The sequence below is a fragment of the Calliphora vicina genome, chromosome 3 (genome assembly GCF_958450345.1).
Source record: "Calliphora vicina chromosome 3, idCalVici1.1, whole genome shotgun sequence".
Taxonomy (NCBI): domain Eukaryota; kingdom Metazoa; phylum Arthropoda; class Insecta; order Diptera; family Calliphoridae; genus Calliphora; species Calliphora vicina.
The window spans coordinates 123,778,347-123,801,771 of record NC_088782.1 but is presented as its reverse complement, the minus strand read 5'-3'; the positions used below and the strand labels follow the sequence as shown (position 1 = coordinate 123,801,771).

The 23,425-nt window shown below is 21.3% G+C and overlaps 1 protein-coding gene across 6 annotated transcripts in view; it reads left to right on the top strand.

Moving 5' to 3' along the window:
* nuf (rab11 family-interacting protein nuf) overlaps positions 1-23,425 on the top strand; it is a 140,028-nt gene that overhangs the window by 51,250 nt on the left and 65,353 nt on the right. For 5 of the 6 annotated variants that reach the window (XM_065502773.1, XM_065502776.1, XM_065502775.1 and 2 more), the window contains 2 exons: positions 20,070-20,111; positions 20,890-21,001. In XM_065502773.1, coding sequence (XP_065358845.1) covers positions 20,070-20,111; positions 20,890-21,001 — 154 coding nt within the window. Of the gene's footprint in view, positions 1-14,859; positions 14,986-20,069; positions 20,112-20,889; positions 21,002-23,425 lie in introns of those variants that run through there. The other variant, XM_065502779.1, reaches the window with a different exon arrangement.

Genomic DNA, 23,425 nt, shown 5'->3' with positions numbered 1-23,425 from the left:
AAAAACACCAAATGAAAAAAAATCGCTAAGTGGCAACACCACAAAAAACTTAATTTAAAATTTAACTAATTGAGACTAATAGATTTATTAAGGCTGATAAAAAAAATTAAAAAATATCGAAAAAAACGCCAGAAGTAAAAAAATCGCCAAAATGGCAACACCACAAAATACATAATTTAAATGTTGACTAATTGAGACTAATAGATATATTAGATTGATAAAAAGAAATTATAAAAATATTAAAAAAACGCCAAATGAAATAAAATCGCCAAAGTGGCAACACCACAAAAAACATAATTTAAATGTTTACTAATTGAGATAAAAAAAATTTTATTAAGATTGATAAAAATATTTAAGAAAATATTGAAAAAAACGCCAAAATAAAAAATCGCTAAAGTGGCAACACTGCAAAAAACATAACTTAATTTTAAATAATTCAAACTAGGCTCAAATAAGGCTGATTAAAAAAAATATTGAAAAAACGTCAAAAGTAAATAAATCGCCAAAGTGGCAACATCAAAAAATTTAAATAATTTAAATTTTAACTAATTCATATTAGATTGATAAAAATAAATTCTCAAAATATTAAAAAAAACGCCAAATGAAAAAAAAATCGCCAAAGTGGCAACACCACAAGATACTTATTTTAAAATTGAACTAATTGAGACTAATTTAAAAAAAAATATCGAAAAAAACGCCAAAAGTAAAAAATAGCCAAAGTGGCAACACCACAAAAAACATAATTTAAATGTTTACTAATTGAGACTAATAAATTTTATTAAGATTGATAAAAATATTGAAAAAATCGCTAAAGTGGCAACACTGCAAAAAACATAACTTAATTTTAAATAATTCAAACTAATAGATTTATAAGGCTGATTAAAAAAAATATTGAAAAAACGTCAAAAGTAAAAAAAATCGCCAAAGTGGCAACATCAAAAAAAAAAACATAATTTAAATTTTACTAATTCATTTAGATTAATAAAAATAAATTTTCAAAATATTAAAAAAACGCCAAATCAAAAAAATCGCCAAAAAACTTAATTTAAAATATAACTAATTGAGGCTAACTAATTAAGGCTGATAAAAAAAAATTAAAAAATATATCGAAAAAACGCCAAAGTGGTCAAAATAAATTTTCAAAATATTAAAAAAAACGCCAAATGAAAAAAAATCGCCAAAGTGGCAACACCACAAAAAACTTATTTAAAAATTTAACTAATTGAGACTAATAGATTTATTAAGGCCGATAAGAAAAATATCGAAAAAAATCGCCAAAGTGGCAACACCACAAAATACATAATTTAAATGTTAACTAATAAAGACTAATAATAACTACTAGATTTATTAAGGCTGAAAAAAAATATGGAAAATAATCGCCAAGTGGCAACAGCAAAAAATATCGTAAAACTAAAAAAAAACGCCAAAGTGGCAACATTACAAAGAATAACATTCTGTAGAAATAATACAGAATTTTTGTCTTAAAATTATAAACAAAAATTTTAACAGAAAATTATAATAATTTAAAAAACGCTAAACTAAAAAAAATCACAAAGTGGCAACAACAGAAATAACATTATTTTTATTGGGTAAAAATAATTGAATAGAACATTAAAAATAAAAACAAAAATTGGAAAAAAATAAAAAAAAACGCTGAAATAAAAAATCGCCAAAGTGGCAACACTACAATGATTATCAGTGTTATTTTAATAAGAACAAAAATAATAGAGAAATTAAGTTTTAAAATTAAATTTTTTTTAAAAATTAGTTAAAAAACGCTAAAATGGAAAAATTCTTATTCAATTAAAATATTGAAAAAAACTTAAAAAAAAATCCCCTAAGTAGATACAATGAATATCAATCAGTCTTATTTTAATAAGAACAAAAATAATAGAGAAATTTAGTTATAAAATTAAAAAAAAACTAAATTTTGATTATAAATATAAATTTAAAAAAACACAAAATTGCTTAACTTTATAACACAAAAAACATATTTTTATTTAAATAAAATTATAGAACGCCAAAAAAACGCTAAAATACAAACAGCTAAAAACTGCTAGAACTAATGAAATCGCCAAAGTGGCAACACTACAAAGAATATCATTGTTATTAGTTAAATAACAAACAAATAGAGAAATTAAGTAATAAAATTAAAAAAAAATCGTTAAAAATTACAAAAACGTAATTAAAAAAAAGCTAAAATACAAAAAAATCGCTAAACTGTAAACACTAGCAAAAAATAACAAGTTTAGGAAAAAAGTAAAAAATTAGAAGAAAACTGCAAAAAAACGCCAAAACAAAAAATCGCTAAAATGGCAGCACTAAAACTCAAATCTTTATAAAAAAAAACGAAAAATTACTAAATTGAAATTTTAAAGCCTAAAAAAGCAAAATTTTTCAAAAAAAAATTGTTAAATTTGATTTCTAGCTTAAAAACGAAAAAATTACAAAAAAAAAAACGCCAAAATGACTTTCTTGTATTTCTTATCAAAAAATTATTTTTAGCGTTTTTTATTTTTTTTTAGGATTTTACTTAATTTTCGATTTAGTAAATTTTTAACAAAATTAATACTTTTTGCAAGAAATTAGCATAGCGTAACTGCAAATTAGTGAATAATCAAAAAATCGTCAAAATAAAAAAAAACGCTAGAATTAATTTCTAGCAAAAAGTATTAATTTTGTTAAAAATTTACTAAATTGTTAAAAATTAATCGAAAAATTTGTAAAATCTTAAAAAAAAAAATTAAAAAACGCCAAAATTATAAAAAACGCTAAAAATAATTTTTTGACCAAATTTAATAATTGTATACAAATTCTTAAAATTTAGACAAATCATTAGAAAAATAATTTAAAATTTGTAGCAGTAATCACACTAAAATAGCGTAACAAATTAGCAAGTAATTAAAAAAAAACCAGAATATATAAAAACGCCAAAATTACTTTCTTGCTAAAAGTATTAATTTTGTTAAAAATTTACTAAATCGAAAAATAAGTAAAATCCTAAAGAAAATAAAAAAACGCTAAAAATAATTTTTTGACCAAATTAATAATTTAAAATCCTGTAGCAGAAATCACATTGTTGCTAAATTGGAAATTTTGATTATAAATATAAATTTAAAAAAACACTAAAATACAAAAAAAAAATCGCTTAACTTTATAACACAAAAAACACATTTTTATTTAAATAAAATTAGAGAACGCCAAAAAAACGCTAAAATACAAACAGCTAAAAACTGCTAGAACTAATAAAATCGCCAAAGTGGCAAAACTACAAAGAATATCATTCTTATTAGTTAAATAACAAACAAATAATAGAGAAATGAAGCAATAATATTAAAAAAAAAAATCGTTAAAAATTAGAAAAACGTAATTAAAAAAAAGCTAAAATACAAAAAAAAATCGCTAAACTGTAAACACTAGCAAAAAATAACAAGTTTAGGAAAAAAGTAAAAAATTAGAAGAAAACTGCAAAAAAACGCCAAAACAAAAAATCGCTAAAATGGCAGCACTAAAACACAAACCTTTAAAAAAAAAAACGAAAAATTACTAAATTGAAATTTTAAAGCCTAAAAAAGCAAAATTTTTCAAAAAAAAAATTGTTAAATTTGATTTCTAGCTTAAAAACGAAAAAATTAAAAAAAAAAACGCCAAAATGACTTTCAAAAAATTATTTTTAGCGTTTTTTATTTTTTTTTAGGATTTTACTTAATTTTCGATTTAGTAAATTTTTAACAAAATTAATACATTTTGCAAGAAATTCTTAATTGTAGCATTAATCACATTGCTGCTAAATTAGCATAGCGTAACTGCAAATTAGTAAATAATCAAAAAATCGTCAAAATAAAAAAAACGCTAAAATTACTTTCTTGCTAAAAGTATTAATTTTGTTAAAAATTTACTAAATTGTAAAAAATCAATCGAAAATTTTGTAAAATCTTAAAAAAAAAAATTAAAAAACGCCAAAATTATAAAAACGCTAAAAATAATTTTTTGACCAAATTTAAAAAAAATTGCATAAGAGTTTTAAATTTAGAAAAAAAGTAAAAAATTAGAAGAGACTGCAAAAAAAAGCCAAAAGGAAAAATCGCTAAAATGGCAGCAATAAAAACGCAAATCTTTAAAAAAAAAGAAAAATTACTAAATTGGAATTTTTTTTTAAAGAATTGTTAAATTTAGTATCTAACATAAAAACGACAAAATTACTTTCTTGCTAAAATTATTAAATTTTTTAAAAATTTACTAAATTGTTAAAACTAAGTCGAAAAATTAGGAAAATCTTAAAAAAAAATAAAAAAACGCCAAATTAATAATTCTATTAGAAACATAATTTAAAATCCTGTAGCAGAAATCACATTGCTGCTAAATTGGATAGCGTACCTGAAAATTAAAAAAACCCTAGAATTACTTTCCTGCTAAAAGTAATAATTTTGTTAAAAATTTACTAAATTGTTAAAAATAAATCGAAAAATTAGTAAAATCTTAAAAAAAATAAAAAACGCCAAAAATTATTTTTTGAGCAAAAGCGATAAATTTTATAGAAAATAACTTAAATTAATTAAAAGCTTCAAAAAACGCAGCATTTAAAAAAAAAAGTTAAATTGCAATGAAATTCACGTAATTGAAAAAAAAAATACAAAAAAACGCCAAAATTACTTCCTTGCAAAAAGTATTAAATTTGTTAAAAATTTACTAAATTGTTAAAAATAAGTCGAAAAATTAGGAAAATCTAAAAAAAAACGCCAACAAAATTTTTTAACAAAAGCGATAATTGTTTAAAAATTATAAAAATTCAGAAAAATCATAGGAAAAATTGTTTAAAATCTTTAAAATATGGCAAGTAATTATAAAAATCACCAAAATAAAAAAACGCTAAAATTACTTTCTTGACAAACATTAAAAATGTTGATAATTTAACAATTATAATAAAAGTAAGCTAAAATTGTCTAAAAAATAAAAATCACCAAACTTTCAAAAATCGCTTAAATAATCTTTTTGAAAAAAATTTTTAAAAATTCACAAAAAATCATTGGAAAAATAGTTAAACAAATTTAAAGCTCTCATTACTGTTAAAAGAACATTTATAAATAGTGCGAGGTACAAATTAAACACATTTTTTAACAATGTGTTTAAGCAAAAAGAAAGCATAACAAATAAATAGGATTTTTATTTGTTTAAGAAATTATTCAAATACAATAAAGCGCTAATTTGTTGCACAGTGTGTTTGTATCAGCAGATAAAGAAAATAACAAAATCTTATCTTTGAAATTGATAAACACAAAGTTTGATACAAAATCTGGCATTATAAAAAAGATAATGTTAATTTAAAAAAAAAACTATGAAATTACTGGAAATAAATAAATGCAATTTATTTGAAAATATATGTTGCTTTTACAATATTTTATTTATTTTATATTATTTGGTTATAATTAGCTATTGCCTAAATAAAGTTTATTTTTAACAGCCCTAAATTCACTTTTCATTTTCTTAACTCTCAAGTTTGTGGTTTATTTCTTTTAATATGTCTGTCTAGTTTTTTCTTTTTTTTATGACCTTAATGTAATTTTAATCTTAAAACGTTTTATTTTTTTATTACTCAAGTAATAATGGTGGTAAAGTTTTGGTGACAACATTTCACATTTAAAACCAGCACTTTTGCTGGCTACAGTAGAGAAATTATTTAAGTAATTATAGGCTAAATTACATAAAACAAAATTATGAACATTATCATAAAGTTGGACAAAAAAAAATACAGGTAGAAAATCACATAAACATGACCAGACAAAAGAGATGACTGTTTAAAATAAACAAACTAGACAAAAAATAAATAAATAAAACGTGTATAGATTGCATAATATTTTAGGTAATTTTTGTAGAGAAATTATCTAATTTAATAGCTAAACATGGATATTTATTTTAAACAAGTTTTTGTTTTAAGTTTAAGTCATTTTTTTTTTTGGATTTGGGAGATTGCTGAGATTGAATTGGACTTTTCAAAGAGAAAATAATTTTAGTAATTTTTTAAACTTTTTGGTGTTTTTTTTATTATTTTTGGGATTTTTAACTATAAACCATTAGATTTATTATAATTTTGTAAATTTTCATAGTTTTTGCCTGGAAAATTATTTTAGCGATTTTTTTTATTTTGCCGTTTTTTGTGAATTTTTATCAAATTAAACGGATTTTGATGAATATTTCATATATTTCAAATTAAGCGATTTTAATTCAAAAATAATTTTAGCGTTTTTTTTTATTTAGGCGTTTTTTATTCTGTAGAGATTTGATGTATCATTTGAGTGAGTTTTCATAATATTGCGAATTTCTAGCATATTATAAAATACTATTTTACTATTTCATTTTAGCGCTTTTTGGAAAAAAATATTTTAGCGATTTTTTTTTTTGTATTGATGGCTTTTGCAAATAAATTTTATGAATTTCTGTAAAATTAAAAGTTTTTAATTCAAAAATAATTTTAGCGTTTTTTTTTATTTAGGCGTTTTTTATTCTGTAGAGATTTGATGTATCATTTGAGTGAGTTTTCATAATATTGTGAATATTTATAAAAAAAAAAATAATCCCTTTACTATTTCATTTTAGCGGTTTTTTCAAAAAAAATATTTTAGCAATTTTTTTTTTTTGATTTTGGTATGATATTTTTTTTGGGATCAACTTTTGCAAATAAATTTTATGAATTTTTGTAAAATTAAGAATTTTTAATTCAAAAATAATTTTAGCGCTTTTTTTATTTTGTAAAGATTTTGATGTATTATTTGAGTGAGTTTTCATAATATTGCGAATTTCTAGCATATAATAAAATATTTATAAAAAGAAATAATCGCCTTACTATTTCATTTTAGCGCTTTTTTAAAAAAAATATTTTAGCGATTTTTTTTTGATATTTTTTTTTTGGGGTTTTTCATGGCTTATGAATTTCTGTAAAATTAAAAGTTTTTAATTTGAAAATAATTTTGGCGTTTTTTTTATTTTGGTGCTTTTTTATTTTATGGAGATTTTGATGTTATCATTTGAGTGATTTTTCATAATAATTTGATGGATATTTTAAATATTTTTTTTTTTAAATTTTATGAATTTCTGTCAAATTAAGCGATTTTAATTCAAAAATAATTTTAGCGTTTTTTTTTTATTTAGGCTTTTTTTATTCTGTAGATATTTTGATGTATCATTTGAGTGATTTTTCATAATATTGCGAATTTCTAGCATATTATAAAATATTTATAAGAAAAACAATACCTTTACTATTTCATTTTAGCGATTTTTTTGATATTTTTTTTGGGATTGATGGCTTTTGCAAATAAATTTTATGAATTTCTGTAAAAATAAAAGTTTATAATTTGAAAATAATTTTAGCGTTTTTTTATTTTATGGAGATTTTGATGTTATCATTTGAGTGATTTTTCATTACCATTTTATAAGAAAAACAATTTGATGGATATTTTAAATATTTTTTTTTTTAAATTTTATGAATTTCTGTCAAATTAAGCGATTTTAATTCAAAAATAATTTTAGCGTTTTTTTTTATTTAAGCGTTTTTTATTCTGTAGATATTTTGATGTATCATTTGAGTGAGTTTTCATAATATTGCGAATTTCTAGCATATTATAAAATATTTATAGGAAAAAAATATTTTAGCGATTTTTTTGATATTTTTTTTTGGGATTCATGGCTTTTGCAAATAAATTTTATGAATTTCTGTAAAATTAAAAGTTTTTAATTTGAAAATAATTTTGGCGTTTTTTTTATTTTGGTGCTTTTTTATTTTATGGAGATTTTGATGTTATCATTTGAGTGATTTTTCATAATAATGCGAATTTTTACCATTTTATAAGAAAAACAATTTGATGGATATTTTAAATATATTTTTTTTTAATTTTATGAATTTCTGTCAAATTAAGCGATTTAATTCAAAAATAATTTTAGCGTTTTTTTTATTTAGGCTTTTTTTATTCTGTAGATATTTTGATGTATCATTTGAGTAAGTTTTCATAATATTGCGAATTTCTAGCATATTTTAAAATATTTATAAGAAAAACAATACCTTTACTATTTCATTTTAGCGATTTTTGGAAAAAAATATTTTAGCGATTTTTTTTTTTGGGATTGATGGCTTTTGCAAATAAATTTTATGAATTTCTGTAAAATTAAAAGTTTTTAATTTGAAAATAATTTTGGCGTTTTTTTATTTTGGTGCTTTTTTATTTTATGGAGATTTTGATGTTATCATTTGAGTGATTTTTCATTACCATTTTATAAGAAAAACAATTTGATGGATATTTTAAATATTTTTTTTTTAAATTTTATGAATTTCTGTCAAATTAAGCGATTTTAATTCAAAAATAATTTTAGAGTTTTTTTTTTATTTAGGCTTTTTTTATTCTGTAGATAATTTGATGTATCATTTGAGTGAGTTTTCATAATATTGCGAATATTTATAAAAAAAAATAATCCCTTTACTATTTCATTTTAACGCTTTTTGGAAAAAATAATTCAGATATTTTTTTTGATATTGGTGTTCATTTTTACTATTTTGTTAATTTCTATTACATTTGAATTTTTTTTTTAAAAAAAACTTTTTTTTGGCGATTTTTGAAATTTTTGACGTTTTTTTCTTCAGTAATTTTTCCCAAATTTTGTTTTTTTGTTTTGTGTTTTTGGGCATATTTCAACTTTATATTTATAATTTTGACAATTTCTATCAAATTATATGATTTTTGTTAGAAAACTGTTTTAGCGATTTTTTTTTAATTTTGGCGTTTTTTTTTTCTTAAATATTAAAATTTTTTATTTTTGAATTTCTATAAAATTTAACTACTTTTTGATAGAAAATTATTTTTACGATTTTTATTTATTGAAAATTCAGAGCTTTTTGTCAATTTTCGCATGTTTTCCGAAGTTATTTTGACTTGTTTTCATAAGATAACATTGTTTGGTGAACAAATAATTTTAATTTTTTGGGCTTTTTGTTTTACAATTTTACGAATTTCTACAAAATTCGACGTATTTTGTTAGGGACTTTTATATATTTTGAAATTATTTTTGACAAACCATTACATTTTTGACTAAATTTTACGTTGTTTTGATTGTTTTCCACACTTTTTGATTAGTGAAATAATAATTTAGCATTTTCTTTTAAATTTTTGATGTTTTTATTTTTTGGGCTAATTTTTATAAAATTCGAGGATTTTTGTTAGAAAATAGTTTCAGCGATTTGTTATTTTTGTGGGTTTTTGATATTTATTGAGGCTATTCTTGAACAACCATGCTAATTTTGACTAATTTTATGTTTTAAAAAGCAATTTAACGCTTTTTGATGAAAAAATAATTTTAGCGTTTTTTTTAAATTTTGGCTGTTTTTATTTTTTTGGGTTTTTTATTGTATTTTTCCATTTAAATTTGACGAATTTCTATAAAATTATGCTTTTTTTGTTAGAAAATTGTTTCAGCGTTTTTTTTATATTGGCGTTTTTTTGATTTTGTGGGTCTTTTTATGTATTTTGATGCTATTTTTGACAAATCATTAGATATTTGATTAAAATTTACATTTTTTTTGAGAAAATATTTATATAATTTACGTTTATTTTTCTAATTTAATTCTAACGACTTTTTAATATTTTGGCGATTTTTTACATGTGTTTTTTTACCAATTTTTTTCATAATTTTGTGACTTTTTAATATTTTGGCGAAAAAACACATGTAAAAAGTGTTTTTTTTTAACAATTTTTTCATAATTTAGTGAATTTCTACCAAATTTAATGATTTTGGCGATTTATGATTTTTAGCGTTTTTTTTTAATTTTGGCGTTTTTAATTTTTGTAAGGATTGTCCAAATTCATTATTTTTTTTGGATTTTTTATCAAGTTTTTTAAAATTTTGGCGATTATACTTAACAATTAACTATTTTTTATTTTATTTATCAAAATGTACTTGATTTCTAGCAAATTTAATGATTTATGAATTTTGGCTGTTTTTAAGTTTGACATTTCTTTTTAATTTTTGTGGAAATTTTTTTTTAAATTTTGTCGCTTTTACTTAGCGTTTAATTAGTTTTTCAAAATTTTCTAGATTTTTACCAAATTTAGTTTTTTGGCGATTTCTGAATGTTGAGTTTTTTTACATTTTGCCGATTTTTTATTTTAGAAGTATTTGTTCTTATAAATTTACTAAATTTCTATCAAATTTAATGATTTTGGCGATTTATAAATTTTAGCGGTTTTTAAGTTTTGGCGATTTTTTTAAGTTTTTGGTGATTTTAACAATTTTGTACCAAATTTAATAATTTCGGCGATTTCTGAATTTAGGCGTTTTTTATATTTTGGCGATTTCTGAATGTTGAGTTTTTTTACATTTTACCTATTTTTTATTTTAGAAGTATTGTTCTTATAAATTTACTAAATTTCTATCAAATTTAATGATTTTGGCGATTTATAAATTTTAGCGGTTTTTAAGTTTTGGCGATTTTTTTAAGTTTTTGGTGATTTTAACAATTTTGTACCAAATTTAATAATTTTGGCGATTTCTGATTTAGGCGTTTTTTACATTTTGGCGATTTTTTATTTTTGAATTATTTTTTCTTATAAATTTACTAAATTTCTATAAAATTTAATGATTTTGGCAATTTATGAATTTAAGCGGTTTCTACATTTTGGCGATTTTTTTAAAGTTTTTGGTGATTTTAACAATTTTGTACCAAATTTAATAATTTTTGGCGATTTTTAAATTTTAGCGTTTTTTTACATTTTGGCGATTTTTTATTTTTGAATTATTTTTTCTTATAAATTTACTAAATTTCTATCAAATTTAATGATTTTGGCGATTTATGAATTTTAGCGATTTTTTACGTTTTTGCTGATTTTTTAGGAAATAATTTCAGCGATTTTATAAATTTTGTAGTTTTTTTTAGTATTTTTTGTACACTAATTTAGTTTTTTGTCTTTACCTGTCATTTTATTACATTTTTTTTATTGCTGCTATTTACATCTAACATTTGAAGTTGTCATTATTATTTCTGTTTATGCGTTTTTTCCTCTTCTTTGTTTGCTACCAAAGATATTTATTTATCTTTTCAGCTCTGATAACGTTTTTTAACTGCATTTGATTTTTGCATCTTTCATTTTTTTGTGTTCATTTAGAGGTGTAAACGTTAAAGCCTGAGTTTTGTGTTTAGCTTTATGCTTCATTGTTGTTTTTTTGTTACTGCACATTTCTTTTTATCTTAATTATCTTTTTGCCGTTTGTTAAACAACAATAAAACCGCAAATTTGTAATTTTCACAAAATGCGTTTTTTTCTCGTTATGGGAAAAAGCAACAACAAGGTTTTTATCTGATTATTTTTTTTCTTTTCTGTAAAGCCAGTAATTTGTTGAGGTTTTCATGTAAATTTTTTCGAAACTGAAATGGAAATTTAATTGGTTTTTATGAGAAATGGATAGAATTGGAAAAAAAAACTTTTTCTTTCAAAGAAGAAACATTTCTTGCTTTATTTAAATAATTTTTAATTTCTGCAAATTAATATTGAAGATATTTCTTCTTCAGCATAAAGGCCTGCATGAATGCACCCCCTGGGCACAGGTATGGGGGAACATGATCCCCTTCAATAGTATTTCCGTTAGTTTCTGTAAAATATAAGAGAATTTTGAGGAAAATTTTGAAATATCTTGAAGATTTCTATTTTTGGTAGTACTTACACTTATGGGCGGTATACAGACTTCAAATATAGATAAAATTATATAGAAGAAGGCACAGAATAAAGACAACCAGATGCTGATAAAATATAATATTAGAAACCATAAAATACCATTCAAAATATTGGCCATGTTATGGTAAGATCAAAAACGATATTTTAAAGAATTTGCTGTTTTGGAAAGTTTTGTACAAACTTCGAAATAATTACTAGAGAATGTCAATTAAAAAAAATTTGTAATAGAAACAGAAAATTTACAGAGTGTTTTGGAAAAATCAAGGCAGGGTTAAAAAATCAAACTCGGTTTATAATGTTTATTGTTTGTCTTTTTTTGTAGGATATTTTGTCCAATCTAACACCAGAAAATTGTTTTAGCGATTTTATAAAATGTTGGCGTTTTTACTTTTGAGAGTTTGATGTAAATTTTAAAAAAAAAATTGTGATTTTTTATTAAATATAATGACTTTTTGAGGAATTATGCTTAAATTTTATATTTTTAAGGTTTTTTGAACTTTTGATAGAATTTTTTTTTAGCGATTTTACAGATGTTGAAATGTTTTTTGAGTCTAAATGGGTTTTGATGTATTTATCCTATATTTCTATAAAATTTAAGGATTTCTGGCGATTTTCTTTAAAATTTAATGGTTTTTGATAGAAAATAATTTTAGCGTTTTTTTTTCATTTTGGCGTTTTTTATTTTTTTGGAATTTTGGATGACTAATTTTCAGTCTATGCATTTCTAATCTATTTTAACGTTATTTCATGTAAACATTATTTTAGCGATTTTTTTTTTCAATTTTGTCGTTGATAGAAAATAGTTTTAGCGATTTTTTTTTTCATTTTGGCGTTTTTTAATTTTTTGGAATTTTGGATGAATTATTTATCAGTTTTATACATTTCTATTTAACGTTATTTGAGTTAAAAATTATGTTAGCGATTTTTTTAAATTTTGGCGTTTTTTATATAATTCGACATTTTTTTATATTTTTATCAAATTTAGTACTTTGGTGATATTTTTGTTTTTTTGCCAAGAATTTTTCACAAAAAATTTATGTTTTGTGTAAAATTAATTTTTGCGATTTTTTTTTTGTTTGATTTTTTTTTACATATTTTTCATGGTTTCCTGAATTTTTTAGCAACTGTAACTGTTTTTGTTTGGTGATTTGCTGTGACCTTCTTTTTGGTGATTTTCTGTAAAATGTAACGGATTTGATCGATAATAGTTTTAGCGATTATTTTAATTTTGGCGTTTTTTAATTTTGTAAATTTTCAATCAAATTTTGTGTTTTGGAATTCTAGTATTTTTTTTGTTTTAGCGTTTTTTATTTTTAAGATTTTGAATATTTTTTTTTACATATTTTTCATGGTTTCCTGTGAGCTGTGGTGATTTTCTGTAAAATGTAAGGGATTTGATCGATAATAGTTTTAGCGATTATTTTAATTTTGGCGTTTTTTTATTTCTTTTTTTTAATTTTGTAAATTTTCAATCAAATTTTGTGTTTTGGAATTCTAGCGATTTTTTTGTTTTAGCATTTTTTATTATTTTTAAGATTTTGAATATTTACATATTTTTCATGGTTTCCTGAATTTTTTAGCAACTGCAACTGTTTTTGTTTGATGATTTGCTGTGAGCTGTGGTGATTTTCTGTAAAATGTAACGGATTTGATCGATAATAGTTTTAGCGATTATTTTAATTTTGGCGTTTTTTTATTTCTTTTTTTTTAATTTTGTAAATTTTCAATAAAATTTTGTGTTTTTGGGTGAACAAATAATTTTAGCGATTTTTTTTTGTTTTAGCGTTTTTTTATTATTTTTAAGATTTAAATTTTTTTTACACATTTTCACGATTTCTTGAATTTTTTAGCAAATGTAAGAGTTTTTGTTAAAAAAAATATCGAATTTTGGGTTTTTTTTTTAAGGTGTTGGAGGTTTTTATCTATTTTTCACGTTTTCCCTTGATTTCTATCAAAATTTAACAGTTTAGCGTTTTATTTTTTAATATTGCTGTTTTTTTTTTGTTTTGAAGTATTTTTTCAACTTATTTTGAAAGTTTTCCCGAATTTCTATCAAATTTATTTTTTTGCGTTTTTTTTTTCAAATATTTTTGCACTTTGTACATTTCTATTCTATTTTAACGTTATTTTATGCGAAAATTATTTTAGCGATTATTTAAATTTTAGAGTTTTTTACTTTTTTAATTATACATTTTCAATGTATTCAGTTATTTGTGATAGATTTTAGGTAAAAAATTATTTTAGCGTTTTTATGGAAAATATTTTTGGCGATTTTTTTTTAAATTTTGGCGTTTTTATTATTTTTGTGCTGCTTTCTTCCCAATTTTGTAAATTTTCTACCAAATTTTATGTTTTCTGTTAAAAAAATCAGCGATACAGCAATTTTTTTGTTTAAGCCTTGGGTGTTTTGAACTATTTTTCAAGTTTTCCAGGATTCCTATCAAATTTAACAGTTTAGCTGTAAATTTTTTCTAGCGTTTTTTTTTTTAAAGTTTTCCCGAAATTCTATCAAATTTAACATTTCTAGGTAGAAAATATTTTTTAAATTTTGGAGTTTTTTTGATTATTTTGTCTGCTTTCAATATTTGATGAATTTTTATCAATAATTTTTCAACTTATTTTGAAAGTTTTCCCGGATTTCTATAAAATTTTGCGTTTTTAGCTAGAAAATATTTTTTGGCGATTTTTTTAAATTTTGGCGTTTTTTTTTTAAATTCAATGATTTTTTTGTGTTTAAATTTTTTTTATTTATTACCTAGTTTTTGATTAATTTTTTTATAAACAATTTTATTTTCTTTATTTTCTTCTTGTTTATTTGCTTTTTGTTTTGTTCAAATATTTGGCTTTTCCATAACTCTTATATTTAAACAATTGCATTTTGCAATCGTTGTTATAATGGGAATTTCTTTTCAATATTTAAACAGTTTTTTTCTTTTGTTTTGTTTTGTTTGTATTTGTAAATATTTCCTTATTTTCTTTATAATTATTTGCTAAATTGTTGAATTAAATTTGAAAAACAGTGTTTTGTATATAAACTCCTCTCTAACCCAGTAATTTCACATGAATTTTAAATAGTTTGTAGTGGTTATTTGATACGCTTGAGTATTTTTTGAAAACTATTTTTTTTTCTGGTTTGATAAAAGTAAAAAAATAAAATTAAAACATAAAATAAATTACGAAAATAAAAAAATAATCAACCCTAAATGGTGAAAAAAAATTTAACAGAAATTTTATTTAATTTTGTGTAAATCTAAAACAAGTTTAAAAGTAAATCGTAAGTGTTACAAAAGGTCTTCGTTTTTTTTTTGTTTTGTTTAAATTAAAAGTTAAAAGTCATGTTTGTAATTCACCTCTAGATTTAAAGTTCATTGAAGTGTAGCATTAATTTGGGTGTTTTTCTTTGTTTTGTACAATTCAAGTTAAGAATATTAAGTAAGTTAAATTTAAATGTAAATTAATTTTTGTTTAGAATCTGGTTCAATTATTTTGTTTAATTAAATACTTTATTATGCTTACTACATTGCTAGCAGTTGAGTTATTATGTTCCACTTGAGTGAGTTTCTTTATGATTTATTGAATAATATTTAATTACAGGGCTGAATTCATAAAAAAAAAATTTGTTTAATTTTTCACTTAATGAAGTTAAAAGGTTTCAGTTAAAAATTTGTTGAAAACATTTGCCTTCAATTGTAGAAAAAAAAATTTTAGAATTAAAATATTCTTCCACATTTTGCAAATTTTTTATCATTTTCTTGCTATTTATTTTGGCAAATTTACAAATTACTTAGCTAATTCATCAACAAACATTTTTTTTCATCTATCCAACTTGTAGAAAATAAACAAATTGTTTTAAAACTACAAAAAAATTCAATTATATGTGAAATAACAGAAAAACAAATTCATTTGAATTCAATTAGTTGGCAAATTTTAAAACACTTTAAAATGACGTCATGACGTCAGCTAAATGTATTAAAAATACTTGGTTAATGAACAATAACAAACACATAATGACGTTTATAAAGTAATTTAAATTAAATTGATATAAAATTGTGTGTTTTATTAACTAAAATAAATCTATTTTTTGCAAATTCCTTTAACTAACAGAGATATTTACAAAATAACGGTTATTCTCTCTTCTTTACATACTCTTGTTTGTTTACTTTTGAACTCTTAGTACTGTGAGTGGGTGGTTGGTTTGGGTGGCTGTATGTTAATACATTACAGCTTTGTTTATGTTTTGTTGGCTAGAAGAAGACAAGAATTGTGTGTGAGTGGGTGGTTGGTTTGGGTGGCTGTATGTAATGTACATATTATGCTTTGTTTATGTTTTGTTAGCTAGAAGAAGCACAAAAGAGTTAACGTGTTTCTTAAATTTAAACAGAGTTGCTTATATTTTCTTGATCTTATTAAAGAATTTCTAATTTTTAACCTAAAATTAATGTTTTATTCAAATAAATATAAATATATCCTATTATTTAGTTTCTATATTTTATTTTTAACTTAAAATTTGTTATAAAAAGATTTGCTTTCTATTAAAAAAAACTAGCGTTTAAAAATAATTTTTTTTCTTTATTTAATTATAGATTAGTTTATGTCGGCAAATATTTATTTATGTCAATAAAGCAAAAAATAAACACAACACACACTCACGCTATGAGAAATGAGTCAAACATTTTATTTGATGTCATTTTTAATATATTTATGAGGAAACTAAGAATAAACACAAGCAAATAAATAAAAAGAAAAGCATAAGAGACTTGAAATTTTGCTACTGTTAAAGGAATTTTCAAGATTTTTTTTATATCTCAATCATTTATGAAACAATTTAACTGATTTTGGATCAAAATCTATTTAGGGCTTTAAAGATGTTAATGTAAAAAAAAAATTTCAAACAAATGTTTAAGAAAAAAATTTTCAAAAATGTTCTGATTTAAATAGAAAGTAGCCACAATTTGCTTTCTTTTGATATATAAAATTAATTTCTCGTCTTTTTTTACATGTGGAAAAATGGGTGCCAAACTGACTTCAAATTATATTTGTTTTTTTTTACAAAACTTTTAATATTTTTAAAAAGTTTTGACATTTTTTTTAAACTTGTTTACTTAAATAGAAAGTAGAGAAATTAAGCTTTTAAAATATTGCTTACATTTTAATTAAATTGTTCGAAAAAATTATCCTTTTATTAACAATGTTGAGAGAAAAATTTTAAATTTTTTTGGAAAAAATTTGCAAGTTTTTCATAAAAATTATTCTTTAATTATAAATTTTTTAAAAATATTTTTATTTTAATAGAAAGTAGATATAATTTACTTACTTTTGATATATAAAATGTCTAACATTTCATCTTTCCATGTGCAAATAAAGGGCGTCAAAATAATATCTATCATCAAATTTAGTTGTTTCACAAGTCTTTTTACAATTTTAAGAAATTGTTGAAATTAATAGATTTTTTTTACTTTATACATAAGTAGAGAGAATTAGCTTTCAATTGATATATAAAATGTCTTGTTTGTTGGTTCTTCATAAAATAAAATTGGGTGCCAAAAAAATGGATGTCAAAAAAATGTGTGCAAAAGTTTGGTTTTTTCTTTAATAATTGTAAATTTTTTTTCAAATTGTTTGGATTTGTTTATTTTATTATAAAGCAGAGACAATTTGCTTTCTAATGGTATATAAAATATTGTCTTTGTTGTTTTTACATGTCAAATTTATGAGGTCCAAAATATCATAATTTAAAAATTTTTAGTTTTTAGCCAAATTTCTTTAACAAATTTTAAGTTATTTAACAAATTTGTAATTTATTAGAAAGCTGATATAATTTCCTTTACATTGATATATAACATGTTTTACTTTTCGATTTGCTATGTCAAAATAATGGGCGTCAAAGTAACATCTAATATTACATTTTGGTTTTTTATATATCTTTCTGTAATTTTAATATTTTCTGAAATTTTTTGGTTTATTGCGAAGTAGAGATAATTTGTTTTTCCTTTATTGAAAAGTAGCCGCAATTTCCTTTCCAATGATGTATAAAATGTTTCCGTTGTCGCTTTCCCTTGGCAAATTAATTGGTTTAAAAGTAACATCTTAAAAAATTTTATATTTCTTGGAAGTTTTTTTAATTATTTGAAAATGTTTTGAAATTTTTAATTTTTTTTTTACTTTATTGAAAAGTAGACCCAATTTGCTTTCCAATGATATATAAATAATATAATAATATAAATATATGTTAAATAATGGCTGCAAAAGTGTCATATTTTACATTTTGGGTATTCTTTTAAAAATCTTTTAAAATTGTTAATTTTAATTATTATTTTTTTTACATTCTTGCAAATTAGAGACAATTTCCTATCCAGAGATATACAATATGTTTAACTTTCCTCGTTTACAAGTCAAAATAATGGTTGTCAAAAAAACATAATTTTTATTTTTTGAATTTTCTTGCAAATCTTTTTATAAATTAAATTTTTTTCGAAATTTTGAATTATTTTTTACTTTTTTTGAAAATTAGGCACAATTTGCTTTCCAATGATATATAAAATGTTTTTTATTGTTTTTTTTTATGTTGAAAACTAGCTGCAAAAGTGGCATCTTTTATATTTTGGGTATTCATTTACATATCTTTTAAAATTATTAAAAAAATATTAGAATTGTTTGAATTTTTTTACTTTATTGCAAAGTAGAGGCAATTTCCTATCCATTGATATCCTATAAGTTTAATTTGCCATGTCTACAAGTCAAGTAAATGATAGCGCAAGTTAGATCTATCAGAAAAAATTTCAATATTTTTCGTGTCTTTTTACTGCTTTCAGTTGTTAACTTGCTGCTTAATGTAGGGTGTGTTTTTATAAAACACATGTTTCTGTTCACTGTCTTTAAGAAATTATTTAGAACAAATTAAAATCATTTAATAAATATCACCCCTCAAAAATCTCTTTTAAGTAATTGCTAAAAATGAATTCTAAGAAAATCTATTACAAAATTTATTTTATATAAAATTCTTTGTGATAACATTTCAAACACCACCTCTACTTGTTAATTATATGCATTTTGTGGCAAATTATTTGAGGTAGGTTAGGTTTGAATTTAATGATGATAATGATGTTAAATTGTTTGGAATTGTTTGTATATAGTTGCTTTCAAAGAATTTTGTTTGCTTTTTTTTGTGTTCAGTAAGAATGTGTTTTTTGCTTATACAATTGTGGGCTAAATTAGGTTAAATAATAGATAATTATATTGTAGAAAACATTTAAATAAAAATAAGGAAAATTTTGTTTAAAAATTTTGAAAATGAGACAAAATATTTTTTTAAAAGAATTTTTTTTTTTTAAGGAATTCATGGGATTTTTAAAAGTTTGTTTTACTTAAATATAAATTAAACAGTTGTCTTTAAAAAGCTTTTAGAATTTTTAAAAAATTTCTTATACTTTTTAAAATATAAAGATTTTAATAAAAATTGTAATGAATTAATATTAATCATACGCCTAGTGTAACTAAACTTAAGTAAATTTACAAATTTTATTATATTTTAAAAATCTAAAAGAATATTTATTATTGTATTTTAGAAATCTATTACTTATATATTAATTAAGCTAATTAAAAAGCTTTTTCTTAAAACATTAATGTTTTTTGTTTAGAAAAAATTGCATTCATTAACTGTTTTGTTATTTTTTTTCTCAAACTCTTTAACAGTCAACAAGGTCAATTGCCACTTATTTGTTAAAATTAACAATAATTTATGGTTGTTAACAAACGAAACAAAATTCATTTACCATAATGACAAATTGTTTTGTTTTTACCTTAAAGCTCTCCTACTCACAAAACAAAAACCATTTTTTTTGACAGCATCATGTTTATTGTGTTTTAATGGAAAAAAATCTTAAAATCATTTAAATTTTTTTTTGACATTTCAGCTTGAGGTTAATTCGGTGATTCATAATGTTTAAAAGCCCCTCCTCCAAAACCGCAAGCAATGTTGTTAAAGCAGTAATTTATCAAGAAATTATTAAAGTTTTTTGTCTTAGTTTCAAAAGAGTTTTAAAAGAAAATGTTAAACAAATTAATTTAAATAACAATAACGATTAACTTTTATTAAATGTTTGTATTTTAACATGTTAAATTTAGTTTGTGTTACATAAATCTTAATGAGCGATTTTAATATAACGTTAAGTTTTGTTAAATTGGGAATAAAATAGGAACAATGAACTTTTGAAGTTTTAAACTATTATACAATTTTGCAAAAATGAAAAATTTGATGAATACAGAGCGCTTACATTAATATTATTCTATTGTTTCTTTTAATATGTTTTTGATTTTGATCTTAATTAATTAAATTTCTATTTTCTTGTTTATTTTTAGCTCTGGCCGACGGCATATGGTGGGATCCAATGCCCTAGCCAAGTAAGTATTAAATAAAATTTAATATTTCTTAATGAAAATCATTAAAAATATATGTCAAATAGTGAATTCCCCTTCAAATTGACATTTTGTTAATTAATTTAAGCTGGCAACAATAGTTTTTCGATTAATTTCAATTACAGTTTGAGGGTCATATAGTTTAGAAACTATTGTGAGAGTATACACTAACAACAGAGAAATGTAAACAAAGATGCTGTTATACAATACCTCTCTAACTTGGATTAAAAACATTCCACACAGTTTAAGGAGCATTGTGATAGTCTACACTAACAACAGAGAAATGTAAACAAAGATGCTTTTATACAAGGCTCCTCCAACTGTATTTATAAAACACACTCACATCTGTTTAGTGAGAGCACAAACAAAAACCACAATTTAGTGTGTACACAAACCCCAACCAAATTGTTGTACTAAATGGTATTTGTAGTAAAGACACTAACCTTTAACACAGAATTAGCAATAATTCATTCACAATAACCTTAGTTTAGTAAGGTTACAAACATTGTGAATGTAAATACAATTTAAATGAATTGACTACAACCCAGCATTTAATTTTTTGAAGAGTTTGGAATGAAAAATGTTGATAATTATTAATAATTTTTTTTGTACGATTTTTAGAAAAGTTTTCTTAGTTTTTAGATTTTTTTCAATGTTTATTTTTACTTTTCATTTCTTTTAAGTATACATTTGTTGTTATTATTTTATGTATTTTTTTTATTATTTGAATAATATTGTTTATTGTTTCTTTTAAAATTTTTAGCCAACTTTATCGTTCTTCCAGTTTCAATTCATCGGGACGTAGTTCCAACTGTGATAACTCAGAATCTGATATGTATCCCGACATGGAGGATGTACAAAATATTAACTATAAGGTAAGTTAAAAGAAAAATTTTAATTTATATTCTTTATGAAAAATAAAATAAATGAAAAATTAGTTGCTTTACAGAGTAATAAACCATGATTAAGAAATTATTTAAAATTGTTGAATTTTGTTTAAATTTGTTATATTTTTTAAAGTTGAATTGGAAAATTTCATAATTAATGAAATTTTTTTTTTTGATTTTTTAATTTTAACAAAAATTTCGATAATTTTCTTCTACAGTTTTGAAAATTTAACAATTTTTGTAAACGACGCACTTTAAGCATTAATATGATATATCCATTAATTTTAAAGAAATCTACTTTTCTTACAAAAAATTTGAAATAAAAATAAAGTTTTTGAAAAAAAAAAATATTTTGCAATTTTAGGAATGTTTACATTTTCCTCAAAATTTCTAAAATGTTCCTCTACAAATTTAAAAATTAAACCATTTTTGAATACTACATACTTCAAGCATTAAGATATTATATCTATTAATATTAAAGAAATCAACTTTTCTTACAAAAAATTTTAAATGAAAATAAAATTTTTTAAAAAAAATATTTTGGTATTTTTCTTATGTTTGCATTTTCCACAAAATTTCGTAAATTTTCCTCTACAAATTTGAAAATTAAACCATTTTTAAAACTGCATACTTCAAGCATTAAGATATTATATCTAATAATTTTAAAGAAATCAACTTTTCTTACAAAAAATTTTAAATGAAAATAAAATTTAAAAAAAAAATATTTTGGATTTTTTTTATGTTTACATTTTCTTCAAAATTTTGAAAATTTTCCTCTACAAATTTGAAAATTAAACCATTTTTGAAAACTACACACTTTCAGCATTAAGATATTATATCTAATAATTTTAAAGAAATCAAGTTTTCTTACAAAAAAATTTAAATGAAAATAAATTTTTGAAAAAAAAAAATATTTTGAAATCATAGGAATATTTAATTATTCATCAAAATTTCGAAAAATTTCCTCTACAAATTTTAAAATTAAACCTTTTTTGAAAACTACACACTTTCAGCATTAATATGCTATATCTATTGACTTTAAGGAAATCTAATTTTCTTATAAAAAATTTAAAATGAAAATAAAAATTTTGAAAAAAAAAAATATTTTGAAATCTTAGGAATGTTTAATTTTTCATCAAAATTTCGAAAAATTTCCTCTACAAATTTGAAAATTAAACCATTTTTGAAAACTACACACTTTCAGCATTAACATGTTATATCTATTAACTTTATAGAAATCTAATTTTCTTACAAAAAATTTTAAATGAAAATAAAATTTTGAAATTTTTTTTTTGGAAATTTTAGGAATGTTTACATTTTCCTACATATTTTGAAATTTTTCCAGTACAAATTTGAAATTTAATCCATTTTTGAAAACTACACACTTTAAGCTTTTAAATGTTATATAGTAGAAGAGTAGAAGGAATATACATTTCTTATAAAAATCTTAATGAAACTAAAATTTTTGGAAAAAAAAATATTTTTTAATTTAAAATTTTATAAATTTTCAGTTACATACATACAAATATTAGCCTTTTTGAAAACTACACACCTCAAGCTTTAAGATGTTATATTTTAGAAGCTTGTGGAAATATACTTTTCTTACAAAAATTTGAAAATGAAAATAAAAATTTTAAAATAATTTTTTTTAATTTCTAAAAAATTTGGTTTTTATTTCAAAATTTGTTAATACTTATATTAGATAATATCAATTACTGTCTGTTTTTAACATTCCTGAAGTTTTTTTTATAGAAATTTATGGTAAATTATTGAGATTTTTAAAATTTTGTTTAAGTTGCCCTACTGTACGTATGATTGTTATTAATTATGTCTTAATTTACTTAAAAGCTTATAATTCTGTTATTTTCTAAAGGATTTTAAAAATTTAAATAGATATTTATTTAAAACAGCTTGGCAATTTAGAAAAATAAATTTTGGAATTTTAAAAATTTAGTTTTGTAAGAAAAAAATTTAATTGAAATTATAGTTGTTAAAAAAATTAATTAATTTTTGGGAGATTTTTTTAAATTTGCAGTATTTTTAAAATATAAACCTAATTTATTAAACTTCTTACAATTAGTTATTTTTTACTTCATACAAAAATGTACATATCTGTTTCTAAATATCTGTTTAATGCTAGTTTAAGTTGTTTATAATTTCTTTAAAGATTGCAGCATTTTCAGTTGCTTTGTTTTTTTCTGTCTTTTTTCTAAAAACCAATTTCTTTGGCATTTCTTTTCATTTTCCAGTGAAAAATAAACACCCACTCACACTTAGTTTTTTTTCAATTGTTTGTTTTTTCACTTCTCTCCATTGTTAAAAAATTACAGCTACTGTTTATTGGAAAGTGTATATATTTACTTGCAGTTAAATGTGATTTTAAAACTTTTATCGCAAGGTCATTGTTATTAT